Source organism: Piliocolobus tephrosceles, chromosome 13 (assembly GCF_002776525.5).
Source record: "Piliocolobus tephrosceles isolate RC106 chromosome 13, ASM277652v3, whole genome shotgun sequence".
Classification (NCBI taxonomy): domain Eukaryota; kingdom Metazoa; phylum Chordata; class Mammalia; order Primates; family Cercopithecidae; genus Piliocolobus; species Piliocolobus tephrosceles.
The window spans coordinates 8934057-8948031 of record NC_045446.1 but is presented as its reverse complement, the minus strand read 5'-3'; the positions used below and the strand labels follow the sequence as shown (position 1 = coordinate 8948031).

General features: G+C 44.1%; 1 protein-coding gene across 1 annotated transcript; it reads right to left on the bottom strand.

Annotated features, from left to right (window-relative positions):
• Positions 1 to 11835: 11835 nt before the first annotated feature.
• LOC111522392 (60S ribosomal protein L21) lies at positions 11836 to 12442 on the bottom strand. Its single transcript, XM_023186444.3, has one exon. The coding sequence runs from the start codon at positions 12381 to 12383 to the stop codon at positions 11901 to 11903; it is 483 nt and encodes a 160-aa protein (XP_023042212.1). The 5' UTR covers positions 12384 to 12442; the 3' UTR covers positions 11836 to 11900.
• Between the last annotated feature and the right edge of the window lie 1533 nt (positions 12443 to 13975).

Below are 13975 nucleotides of genomic sequence, written 5' to 3'. Positions count from 1 at the left end.
GCGAGGTGGCGGGCGCCTGTAGTCCCAGCTACTCGGGAGGCTGAGGCGGGAGAATGGCGTAAACCCGGGAGGCGGAGCTTGCAGTGAGCCGAGATGGCGCCACTGCACTCCAGCCTGGGCGACAGAGCGAGACTCCGTCTCAAAAACAAAAAAAACCAAATCAAAAAAAAAGGGAAACAATCCTCTGGCTATCTGATTTCCTCTTCTTCCAGTACAGGCACTAAGTAGGTGGATGGATGTTTCAACCAGGCCTTGAGTCTCCCAGGTGAGGTGGTTTTAGGAATGTCCATGCATTCTAGATGCCCGCCCCTTCCTTCCTTCCTTCCTCCCTTCCTGCCTTCCTTCCTTCCTTCCTTCCTTCCTTCTTCCTTCCTTCCTTCTTTCCTTCCTTCCTTCCTTCCTCCTTCTTTCCTTTCTCTCTCTTTCTTTTCTTTTCTTTGACAGAGTCTTTTTTTCTTTTCTTTGATCCAGGCTGGAGTGCAGTGGCGCGATCTCAGCTCACTGCAACCTCCGCCTCCCGGATTCTAGTGATTCTCCTGCCTCAGCCTCCTGAGTAGCTGGGATTACAGGTGTGTGCCACCACACCTGGCTAATTTTTGTATTTTTACTAGAGATGGGGTTTCACCATATTGGTCAGGCTGGTCTTGAACTCCTGACCTTGTGATCCACCCGCCTTGGCCTCCCAAAGTGTTGGGATTACAGATGTGAACCACTGCGCCTGGCTAGATACTCCCCTTTTCGAGACGTGGAGGCTCGCTCCCCTCCCCCAAATGTAAACTGGACTTAGTGACTCACTTCTAAAGAATAGAATCAATAAAAGTGGTGGTGAGAGACCTAGGAGAGCTGGCACGAACACACTTTGGCTTCTTGTCTGCACTGTCTCTTGGATCTCTTGCTCTGGGGGAAGCCAGCTGTCATGAGACACTCAGCAGCCCTGTGGACAGGTTCACATGGTGAGGAACTAAGGCCTTCCAGCCAACAGCCGTGTAAGAGAGCTGCTTGGGAAAGCAATCCTGCAGCCCCACACAAACCCTCAGAAGACAGTAGCCCTGGCCAGCATCTTGACTGCAAACTTCATGAAAGACTGTGAGGCAGAACCTCCAAGTTAATGCTCCCACATTCCTCATCTACAGAAACTGTGAGATAATAAATTGTTTATTTTTTTTTTCATTTAAACCACGAAGTGTAGGGTAATTTTTGTTTATTTAATGCAAAGCTGACACATTCCAGATAAGGCTTCCAAACTCTAGATGCTGTCTCAACAACTGGCCCAAAAGACTTTCTGCACAGCCACTGCCTTTCCTGCTGCTGCTTGCCTCAAGTCCCTTACTACATGGTGTGATATGTACTTGCGGGGTCTAGTTCACTGCACATGGCAAGATGTACTCTCTGCAGTCCTTGAGATTTTTCAATTTTCTCCCATAATATGTTAAGGGGGCATATCAGATTAATCAATTTTCTCATCTCTAACCTTGCATTTTTAGAATAAATCCAACTTAGGCACAGTGCGTTCTCTTCCTATATATTACCAGATTCATTTTGCTAATAATTTGGTTAGGATTTTTCCATCTGTGTTTATGAGTCTGGGTCGGATGCAGTGGCTCATGCCTGTAATCCCAGCAGTTTGGGGGGCCAAGGTGGGTGGATCACCTGAGATCTGGAGTTTAAGATCAGCCTGACCAACATGGTGAAACCCCATCTCTACTAAAAATACAAACATTAACTGGATATGGTGGCTCACGCCTGTAATCCCAGCTACTCAGGAAGCTGAGGCAGGAGAATCGCTTGAACATGGGAGGCAGAAGTTGTGAGCTGAGATTGTGCCATTGCACTCCAGCCTGGGCAACAAGAGTGAAACTCTGTCTTGAAATAAAATAAAAAATAAAAGAAAGAAATTATGGAAGGAATATCTGGAACTCAGGTTTTTTTTTTTTTCAACTGTTCCAGCCTCTGTGGTCCAGGCAGCCAGCTGGGAGGAGGCTGAGACAGATGCTCAGTGACCAACGTGGGCTTGCTAATCTGACAAGGGCCTTTCTAAGGGGTTATTTGGATTTCTGCATGATCTGCTTCCAGCCTGCCTCCCTAACCCTGCCAAACCCTCATCATGCACTTTGTTGTTTGGTTTTGTTTTTTGTTTTTTGTGATGGACTCTCACTCTTGTCGACCAGGCTATAGTGAGTCGAGATTGCACTACTGCACTCCAACCTGGGCAACAGAGTGAGACTCCATCTCAAAAAAAAAAAAAAGGGCTGGGCATGGTGGCTCACGCCTGTAATCCCAGCACTTTCGTAGGCCAAGGTGGGTAGATCACGAGATCAATAGATCAAGACCATCCTGGCCAACGTGGTGAAACCCCGTCTCTACTAAAAATACAAAAATTAGCTGGGCGTGGTGGCACGCATCTGTAGTCTCAGCTACTCAGGAGGCTGAGGCAGGAGATTCACTTGAACTCGGGAGGCGGAAGTTGCAGTGAGCCAAGATTGCGCCACTGCACTCCAGCCTGGTGACAGAGCAAGACTCAGTCTCAAAAAAAAAAAAAAAAGAAGAGAGAAATACAAAAAATAAAAACAAATTTTAAATGTCTGAACAGAATCTAGTTTGAGACACTAAGAAGGATAAGACATCAGTTTTAAAATAGTCCCTATGAAAGGAACATGAATTATGCTAAAATTGAAGCAAGAACAAACACGAAATTTATGGTGAAGCATTGGTGGAAGGATGAAGAGATCACTGATGCTTTATGAAAAGTTTATGGAGACAATGCTCCAAAGAAATCAGCAGTTTACAAATAGGCAACTTGTTTTAAGAAGGGATAAGATGATGTTGAAGACGAAATGTGCAGCAACAGATTACCCGCAACAATTTGTGAGGAAAAAATCTTATTGGTACCCTGATTGAGGAGGACTAAATGATTAACAGCAGAAATGATAGCCAACACTAAGCCACCTTAATTAGTTCAGCTTATACAATTCTGACTGAAAAATTTAAATGAAGCAAACTTTCCACTCAATGGATGCCAAAACCATTGCATCCAAATCAGTTGCAGACAAGAGCAGAGCTTTCCATGGAAATTTTAAAACAAGCGGAATCAAGATCCTGAAACATCTCTTTGAAGAATTGTAACAGATGAAACATGGCTTTCGCAGTAGGATCCCGAAGGCAAGGCACAATGAAAGCAATGGCTTCCAAGAGGTGGAAGTGGTCCAGTCAACTCAAAAGCAGACCAGTCAAGAGCAAAGGTGATGGCATCAGTTTACGGGGATGCTCAAAACATTCCGCTTGTTGACTTTCTGGGCAGCCAAAGAATGGCAGCGTCTGCTTATTATGAGAGTGTTTGGTGTAGCAAAAGCTTTCTCAGAAAAACACCCAGGAAAGCTTTACCAGAGGGTCCTCCACCGTGACAATGCTCCTGATTGTTCCTCTCACCAAAGAAGGTCAACTTTGTGAGAGTTTCAACAGGAAATCATTAGGCATCTGCCTCATAGTCCAGATTTGGCTCCTTCTGACTTATTTTTGTTTCTTTCTTTCTTTTTCTTTTTTTTTTTTTTTTGAGACAGTGTCTCGCTCAGTCGCCGAGGCCGGAGTGCAGTGGCGTGATCTCGGCTCACCACAACCTCTGCCTCCCGGGTTCAAGCAGTTCTCCTGCCTCGGCCTCCTGAGTATCTGGGATTACAGGCACGCGCCACCACGCCTGGCTAATTTTTGTATTTTTGGTAGAGACGAGGTTTCAGCATGTTGGTCAGGCTGGTCTTGGAACTCCTAACCTCGTGATCCGCCTGCCTCGGCCTCCCAAAGTGCTGGGACTGCAGGCACGTGCCACCATGCTAGGCTAACTTTTGTATTTTTTGTAGAGATGAGGTTTTGCCATGTTGCCCAGGCTGGTCTCAAATTCCTGGGTTCCAGCCATCCGCCTGCCTCGCCCTCCCAAAATCCTGGGATTAGAGGTGTGAGCCCCTGCACCCAGCCTCTGGTTTCTTCTTCTTCCATGAATTTGTCACTTTTGAAGAGTACCAGCCAATTATTTTGTGGAACATGCCTCAATTATTTTGTGTTTATGTGATGCTTGTAATGTGTCGTCTGAAGTTATTCATTTTCGGCAAGAATCCTAGAGCAGTGAATTGTGCCCTTCTCAGAGCCTCCTAGTACATGCACATGACGTTGACGTGCCTTATGATACTGGTGATACTAACTTTGATCATGTGGTGTCTCCCAGGCTTCTTCACTGTCGATTTACTCTTTTCCCCTTTATTTTAGTCTGTTTCTACTGCTATAACAAACTACCCAAGATTGGGTCATTTATAAATAATAAAAACTTATTTGTCATAGTTCTGGAGGCTGGAAGTCCACGATCAAGGTGCCAGCCGGCATGTTTGGTTTCTGGTGAGGGCTGCTCTCTGCCTCTAAGATGGCACCTTGTTGCTGCATCTTCCAAAGGAGACAAACCCTGTGTCCTCACATAGCAGAGGACCAGAAGGGCAAAAAAGTGGCAGAACAATGCATGAAGCCTCTTTTATAAGAGGTTTATCCCATTAGCCGTGCATGGTGGTACGTGCCTGTGTTCCCAACTACTTGGGAGGCTGAGATGGGAGGATCTCTTGATCCCGGGAGACGGAGGTTGCAGTGAGCTGAGATTGCTGCTCCACTTCACTCCAGCCTGGATGACAGAGCAAGACCCTTTCTCCAAAAAAAAGGCCCCACATCTTGATACTATCACATTGGCAATTAGTTTCAACATGAAGTTTGGAGGGGACAGAAACATAAACATTCAAACCATAGCACCCTTTGTGATTAGTAAACGTTGTGAGGTGCACCTTGAGTGTACACAAATATCTTCTTTTGCATCATACTTTCACTCACTAATTTTAGCATCCACTAATGAATGATTGGCGCCTGCAACAATTATGACTGCGGTGTTTGTCTAATGGTGATTTTCTATTTCCATCACTTCTCCTACATTTATTTATTAGAGTTCTACTGCACAAAGGAGTTGTCTCTTCTCTCCTAGTTATTTACATATATCAGTATAAACTCATGGATAGTTATTCTATGGGTAATAATTTATTGCTATCATTACTTATTTTGTTGCTCAACTTATCCCAGATTTGGCCCTTGGGAGCTCCTTCGAGTTGACTCTTGTGTCCTTTTGAAGTGTCCCCATGACTTTGTGAGTACTTCCTTACTTTCTGTCACTACGTGATGTTTCAGACTCATCTTGTATTATCTCTACCCCAGCCCTGAAATGAACTATTTCTCCAAAGAGTCTAGATTCCTTTTATTACAGAATGGAATTTTTTTTTTTTTTTTTTGGACTTAGTATGCTCCATTGCCCAGGCTGGAGTGCAGTAGTGCAATCTTGGCTCACTGCAACTTCTGCCTCCCAGGTTCAAGCAATTTTCATGCCTCAGCCTCCCCAGTAGCTAGGATTACAGGCGAGCACCACCACACCCGGCTAATTTTTTTTTGTCTGTCTGTTTGTTTTGAGACGGAGTTTCACTCTTCTTGCCCAGGCTGCAGTGCAATGGTGTGATCTCAGCTCACCACAACCTCCATCTCCCGGGTTCAAGTGATTCTCTTGCCTCAGCCTCCCGAGTAGCTGGGCTTACGGTCATGGGCCACCACGCCCTGCTAATTTTTGTATCTTTAGTAGAGATGGGGTTTTGCCATGTTGGCCAGGCTAGTCTCGAATTCCTGACCTCAGGTGATCCACCTGCCTCGGCCTCCTAAAATGCTAGGATTACAGGTGTAAGCCACTGTGCCCAGTCAGTAGGTAACTTCTTGAACATAATCCTTTCCTGAGATCACCAAAACTTCTGCAAATTCATTATTCAGTTTAGTTGCTTTCCACTCAGCCAGTCTCTGCTGTCTGTACATTTCAATGGCATGTTCGTCCTCCTCATTAAATTCGTCTACATAATCCTCCAGCTCTTCCAAATTCATATCTTCATATGTTTTCACTCCATAAAACAGTAAGAGTAGGAATGAAAAGTTTCCCAAGTTTACAAAACAAGAGTTTTATCTGCCTGACGTCACCTGGTTCGGCCTTCAGGCAACCCCCTGGGCTGGGTGTTATCAACAGTCCCCATATCATCCAAGGAGACACAGAGGACAATATTCTGCACACAGGATCAATCTTCCAGGGTGTTTGCTTTTTGTCTCTGGCCAGGGCTACCGTTTTCTTGTGTGGGGCTGGAGAATCCCCTTCCCAGGAGGCTCACTTAGACGGTTGTTGGCTGTTGGCTGTTGGAGTAACAGAAGGTAAGAAGAGAGAGAGGAAGGTAGAGAAATATTTGGAGAAATGTGAAATAAAAATGAGAAAGCATACAAAAAGATACTCAATGTCATATGCCATTAGAGAATTGCAAATTAAAGCAACAGTGAGGTATCACTGCACATCTATCAAAGCAGTTAACATGCAAAATACTGACAACACCAAGAGCTGATGAGGATGTGGAGCAACAGCAACCTTCACTCACTGCTGGTGAAAATGCAAAACTGTACAATCACTTTGCAAGATGCTTTGGCAGTTTGATACGAAGTGAAATAGATTATAACCATGTGATCCAGCCATTGCTAGGTCGTAGATATTTACCCAATTGAGTTGAAAATTTGTAGGTATTTATCTAATTGAGTTGAAAACTTACGTCTACCTCCAAACCCCTGCACAAATATGTATAATAGCTTTTTCACACTCTCCCCAAACAGGAAGCAACCAAAATGTCCTTCAATAGAAGAATGGATAATAAAACTGTGGTATATCCATACAATAGAATATTATTCAGTGGTGAAAATCATAAGTTATTTTGATGATTCTTTTTATGTGTTTATTTGGCTGGGCCACAGTGCCCACATTTGTGGTCAAACATTATTCTGGATGCTTTGGTGATGGCATTTTTGAATAAGTGACATTTAAATTGGTCAACTTTGAGTAAAGCAGATTGCCTTCCATAATGTTAGAGGACCCTGTTCAATCAGTTGAGGTTCTGAATAGAACAAAAGACTGACCTTGGCCGGGCGCGGTGGCTCATGCCTGTAATCCCAGCACTTTGGGAGGCCAAGGCGAGTGGATCACGAGGTCAGGAGATCGAGACCATCCTGGCCAACGTGGTGAAACCCTGTCTGTACTAAAAAAATACAAAAATTAGCTGGGCATGGTGGCACTTGCCTGTAATCCCAGACACTCCAGATGTTGAGGCAGGAGAATCGCTTGAACCTGGGAGTCGGAGGTTGTAGTGAGCCAAGATTGCACCACTGCACTCCAGCCTAGCAACAGAGCGAAACTCCGTCTCAAAAAAAAAAAAAAAAAAAAAAAAACTGACCTCCTCCAAGCAAGAGACAATTCTGCTAGCAGAGGCCTTTGATTTGAATTGTAACATCTTCAGGGTCTTCAGTCTGACAGCCTTCACATTTCCCTATTTTATTTATTTATTTATTTATTTATTTATTTATTTATTTATTTATTTTTTCTTTCTTGAAAATGAGTCTCACTCTGTCGCCCAGGCTGGAGTGCAGTGGCATGATCTCCATTCACTGCAGCCTCCGCCTCCTGGGTTCAAGAGATTCTCCTGCCTCAGCCTCCCAAGAAGCGGGGATTGCAGTCACCCGCCACCACACCCAGCTGATTTTTGTTTTTTTTGTAGAGATGGGATTTCGTCACGTTGGCCAGGCTCAAACGCCTGACCTCAAGTGCCCGCCTCAGCCTCCTAAAATGCTGGAATTACTGGCATGAGCCACCACACCTGGCCTCCGATTTTAAACATACTACAAAACTACAATAATTAAGACTATGTGCTACTGGCATGATAGACAAATAGATGAATAGAATAGAATTGAGAGTCCAGAAATAAAACTATACATTTCTGGTTAACTGATTTTCTGTAAGGGTGCCAAGACTTTTTAATGGGGAAAGAATAGTAGAACAACTGGATATCCACAGGCAAAAGAATGAAGTTAGCCACCTACCTCACACTATGCAAAAAACACAACCAAACCAATCTCAAAATAGATCATGGGCCTGAAATGTAAGAACTAAAACTATACAACTCTTAGAATAATCTATTTATTTGTTTACTTATTTCCTCTTGTCACTTTTCTGTGAACATATTTATAACGGCTGCTGTGAAGGCATTGTGTGCTAAGTCCAGTATCTGAGCCTGTTCAAAAGCAATGTCTATGGCTGCTTTTTCTTTTCCTGTGGATGGAGCAGACTTTCCTTGTTGCTTGCATGTCATAATTTCTGTTGAAAAAATGTACTTTTAGGCCAAGTGCAGTGGCACATGCCTGTAATTCCAGCACTTTGGGAGGCTGAGGCAGGCAGATCACCTGAGGTCAGGAGTTCGAGACCAGCCTGGCCAACATGGTGAAACCCCGTCTCTAGTAAAAATACAAAAAAAATTAGCCAGGCGTGGTGGCACATGCCTGTAATCCCAGCTACTTGGGAGGCTGAGGCAGAAGAATCCCTTGAACCTGGGAGGCGGAGGTTGCAGTGAGCCAAGATGGTGCCATTGCACCCCAGCCTGGGCAACAGAATGAGACCCCCCTCTCAATCAATCAATCAATACAATTTACTTTTATCCAGTTTCATCCACGTTGCTGAGAATGACAGAATTTTGTTCCTTTTATGACTGAACAATATTCCACTGTGTGTATATACCACATTTTCTTTACCCATTTATCCATTGATAGGCACTTAGATTGATCCAATATTTTGGCTATTGTGAATAGTACTGCAATAAACATGGGAGTGCATTTAAAAATATATACTTAAATGAACCTAATGTTTTTATTACAATGTACTTTTTCGTTTGTTTGTTTTTTGAGACAGAGTCTGTCTGTCGCCCAGGCTGGAGTGCTGTGGCATGATCTTGGCTCACTGCAACCTCTGCCTCCTGGGGTCAAGGGATTCTCCTGCCTCAGCCTCCCAAGTAACTGGGATTACAGGCGTGCACTACCACGCTCAGCTAATTGTATTTTTAGTAGAGACAGGGTTTCACATATTGCCCAGGCTGGTCTCAAACTCCTGACCTTAGGTGATCTGCCCTCCTTGGCCTCTCAAAGTGCTGGGATTACAGGCGTGAGCCACCGTGCCTGGCCAAAATGTACATTTTAGATAATACATTGTAGGATGCCAGTCCTCTCTTAGGAGTCAATGTTGTTACTATTTGGTTGGCCATTTCTTTTTTTGTTTAGTGACTTGGCTGAATTAACTTTGTGAAGTGTATTTTCCTTGCAGTGTTTAGCCTAGAATGTCTGTTTTCTGATTTGTTTTTTTTTTTCTTTTAAAAAAATCTAGCTACTGGGTCTGGTGGCTCGTGCTTGTAATCACAGTACTTTCGGGGTTGAAGCAGCAGGATAGCTTAAGCCCAAGAGTTCAAGGTGGCAGAGAGCTATAATCATGTCATTGCACTCCAGCCTGGGTGACATAGCAATACCCCGTCTCAAAAAAAAAAAAAATATATATATATATATATATACACACACATATATACACACACACATATTTTAGCTTGGCTCTCTAGGGGTCACCCCTGGTCAGCATAAATCACTTATGGTCAAAGTGACCATAAACCACTTATGGGTCAAAGTTCATGCTTAAGTTCCAGATTTTTCTCTTTACTGGTAGATATGTGTGTGGCCTGCAGACTGGCTACTGCACTTCAGTGAGTTTATGTTTTTGTCCATGTTCAGTCAGGGAATATGCTTCCCTATTTGCTGTATGTGCCTTTAGGATAATTTACAGATTTGAAATGATTGGGTTCTTAAAATAAATCTTTCGGGTTGGGCACAGTGGCTCACACCTGTGATCCCAGCACTTTGGGAGGCCGAGGTGGGTGGATCACGAGGTCAGGAGTTCGAGACCAGCCTGGCCAGTATGGTGAAACCCTGTCTCTACTACAAATACAAAAAATTAGCTGGGCATGGTGGTGCGCACCTGTAGTCCCAGCTACTCGGGAGGCTGAGGGAGGAGGATTGCTTAAACCTGGCAGGTAGAGTTTGCAGTGAGCAGAGATCACACCACTGCATTTCAGCCTGGGCAACAGAGTGAGACTCTGTCTCAAAAGTAAATAAATAAATAAATATTTCTAGTTAAATGGTTGTTTTGTTGGGGAATGGGTCTGCTGAGCTCCTTACACCACCATTCTGGGAACTGGTATTAAAATTATTTTAAATATCTTGTTCTTATGGTTCCCTCCCCTTTGTCATGTATTTGTTATATTTGTCTTTCTCCTTTTTTCCCCCTGAAACAAGGTAACTAGTGGCTTGTCTTTTTTTTTTTTTTTTTTTTTTTCTGAGACAGATTCTTGCTCTGTTGCCCAGGCTGGAGTGCAGTGTCCCAAACATGGCTCACTGCAACCTCTGCCTCTCAAACTCAAGCGATACAGCATGCCCAGCTAGGTTTTTTGGTGTGTGTGTGTGTGTGTTTTGTTTCATAGAGACAGGGTCTCTCTATGTTGCCTAGGCTGGTCTTGAACTTCTGGGTTCAAGCAACTCTCCCACCTTGGCATCTCAAAGTGCTGGGATTGCAGGTGTGAGCCACTGTGCCAGGCTGTGTTTGTCTTTGTTAATAATGTCTCATTTTCGCCGGGCATGGTGGCTCTCACGCCTGTAAAGCCAGTACTTTGGGAGGCCGAGGCAGATGGATCACGAGGTCAAGACATCCAGACCATCCTGACCTACATGGTGAAACCCCATCTCTACTAAAAATACAAAAAAAGTAGCTGGGTGTGGTGGCGCCCACCTGTAGTCCCAGCTACTCATGAGGCTGAGGCAGGAGGATTGCTTGAATCCTGGAGGCGGATGTTGCAGTAAGCTGAGATTACACCACTGCACTCCAGCCTGGCAACAGACAGACTCTGTCTCAAAAAATAATAACAACGATGTCTCATTTTATTACACTGTGCTCAGAGAATATTTGTATATTTCTACTTTTTTTAATGTACTGATGATTTCTTTGTGACCTAAGATATGATCATTTTTTGTAAATATTTTGTTTCTTTGGAAACATGGTGGTTTTTTTCCAGAGCAATTTTTCTTAGTTGATGTGTGTTGAATTTTGTTTTCAGATTTTTTAAAATATCAGCTCTGTACGGATCTATTCATCTTCTTTCTATTCGTTTTTGTGGTATTGCATGGTTTACAAGATTCCTAGCTCAATAGCACACTGTAAGGTCAATATAGCAAAGTTCACATGCTTTAGAAGCTTTTTATTTGTTTGTTTTGGTGTGGGGGTGGGTAGGGTTTTGTGTTCTCCCATTGCTTGGTTCTCTTTTGTCTTGTAGGACCCTCAATTTCTCCCTTCTGCATTTTCCCACTTCACTTAATGCCCACGGATGCTTCTGCCCCGTTTTAGCACCGCCCCCCCACCTTTTTTTAAACCGCTCCCGCGGAATCAATGGACTTTAACAACCTCCCCTTTCTATCGCACACACTTGTGAGCCCCTTCCCTGAGGTCTGAGCTCTGACTTCCCAGAACGTCTTCTTGGTATTTTCAGATTTTAGAATGTCGCAGTCTTTCTGATGGTGGCTCTCGACCAACCCCAGCCCGGCCACTCCTGTCTCCGCTCCTTCCCCAGCTTTTCTTGGCACAAAGCCTCGTGCCTGGGAGAGGCGGCAGCGCACGATGGCGTGCGGGGATTTTGTCGCTTTCTTTTTATTTACAGTTACTTTGAAGTTTGGACCTTCTCTGCTTTCAAGTTATGCTGACACTGTGATTTTGGCAGCGTTTTATTTTTTCTTTCTTGTTGTCTGGAGCTGTGTGGGGAGCAAAAGTTGGCGGATGGGGACCCAGGCAGCCCCTTGGGCCTCAGGACCGGGAAGTACCCCGGGCTCACTTGTGACTTTTTTTTTTTTTTTTTTTTTTTTTTTTCAGCCCAGAGGTCTTTTATTTTTTTTTTTAACACCTATTATGCCATGAATTCATAGGGAATAGGTTCCAGCAGCTCAGGCTCCTTCCCATTGGTCCTCACAAAGTGTGCTTCTCTAGGTGGAGCAGGCTGGCGCTTCAGTTGAACCCAGGTACCTTTCTCTTTGGCTTCTTTCTTTTTCTGATCATTTTCCTTCACGCGTTTCAGGAAGCTATCTCGGCTCTTAGAGTGTTTAATGTGCTCAATACGCACATTAATTCTCTTGGCAAGAATCTTGCCCTTAACTTGTTTGTTTACAACAATGCCAACAGCATGCTGGGTAACGTTGTAGACTCTCCCAGTTTTGCCATGGTAACACTTATGGGGCATTCCTTTTTGAACAGTACCCATTCCCTTGATGTCTACAATATCACCTTTCTTATAGATTCGCATATACGTGGCCAAAGGAACAACTCCATGTTTTCTAAAAGGCCTAGAGAACATATATCGGGTGCCTCTCCTCTTTCCCTTTGTGTTCGTCATTTTGGCGAATTACAATTACTGGAAGATGGCGGTTCCGGCCGAAAGGACTTGTGACTTTTTAAGACGGAGTTCAGTTCGTCAGCGTTACAGCTTTTCTTATTTTCTAACACGCGCATTTGAGGTCATAAATTCCTCTCTAAGAATTACTAGTTGTGTCCTCCAACTTTGACAGACAATATTTTCTATCTTTCTTTTTCTTCTTCTTCTTCTTTTTTTTTTTTTCGAGACGGAGTTATGCTCTGTTACCCAGGCTGCAGCAGTGGCGCGACCTCGGCTCACTGCAACCTCCCCCTTCCGGGTTCACGCCATTCTCCTACCTCAGCCGCCTGAGTAGTTGGGACTACAGGCACACACCAACCACCACACCCGGCTTTTTGTATTTTTAGTAGAAACGGGGTTTCACTATGTCGGCCAGACTAGTCGCGAACTCCTGACCTTGTGATCCGCCTGCCTCGACTTCCCAAAGTACTGGGATTACGAGCGTGAGCCACCTCGCCCGGCTGCATTTGATTAATTTTTAGGAAGATGTTCTGTGCGTGCTTTTCTGCCTTTGTTGGGTGCAGTGCTACCTTATTTGTCCACTAGGTCAAATTTGTTCATCATATTCTTCCTATCTTTTATTGCTTTGCTAACTTTTTTGCCTTGCACGTGCCATCAGATCTGCAGTTACGTTTGTGATTTGTTTTTCCGTGTGGTTCTGTTGATTTCACACACACACACACACACACACACACACACACACACACGGTTTGTTGCTTATTGACTTTATTTTTAGGAGTAAACAAATTACTATATATGTATTTTTTTCTTTACCTGGATTCTGATTAGGTAATTATATACATTTTTTTTTCTTCCTTCCTTCCCACCCTTCTTTCTTTCTTCTCCTTCCTTTTTCCTTTTATTTTTCTTTTCCTTCCTGTTTCTTTTCCTTTATTTTCCCTCCCCTTCTTCCCCTTCTCTTCTTTCCCACAGGGTCTCCCTATGTTGCCCAGGCCAGCACTACGGGTGCACACCACCACATCCAGCTATATATTTTTAAAATCACTACGTAAACTCTCTTTCTTTCTAGTTATGCTTTTTGCCCAGAGTTTTTTTTTTTTTTTGCACTCCACAGGCTGGAGTGCAGTGGTGCAATCTCGGCTCACCGCCACCTCTGCCTTTCAGACTCAAGCGATGCTCCTGCCACAGCCTCCTGAGTAGCTGGGATTACAGGCATTCGCCACTACCACCCACCTAATTTTTGTATTTTTAGTAGGAATGGGATTTCACCATGTTGGCCAGGCTGGTCTTGAACTCCTAATCTCAAATGATATACCTGCCTCGGCCTCCCAAAGTGCTGGGATTATGGGCGTAAGCCACTGCGCCTGGCCTAAAGTTGTTTTTTTGTTTGTTTGTTTGTTTGTTTTTTGAGACAGAGTCTCACTCTGTCGCCCAGGCTGGAGTGCAGTGGCGTGATCTGGACTCACTGCAAGCTCCGCCTCTCGGGTTCACACCATTCTCCTGCCTCAGCCTCCCGAGTAGCTGGGACTAAAGGCGTCCACCACCTCGCCCGGCTAATTTTTTTTTTTTTTTTTTTTTTTTTTTTTTTTTTT

Excerpts from the sequence above, each read along its gene's own strand:
- LOC111522392 (XM_023186444.3), bottom strand. The coding sequence starts at position 12,383 with ATGACGAACACAAAGGGAAAGAGGAGAGGCACCCGATATATGTTCTCT.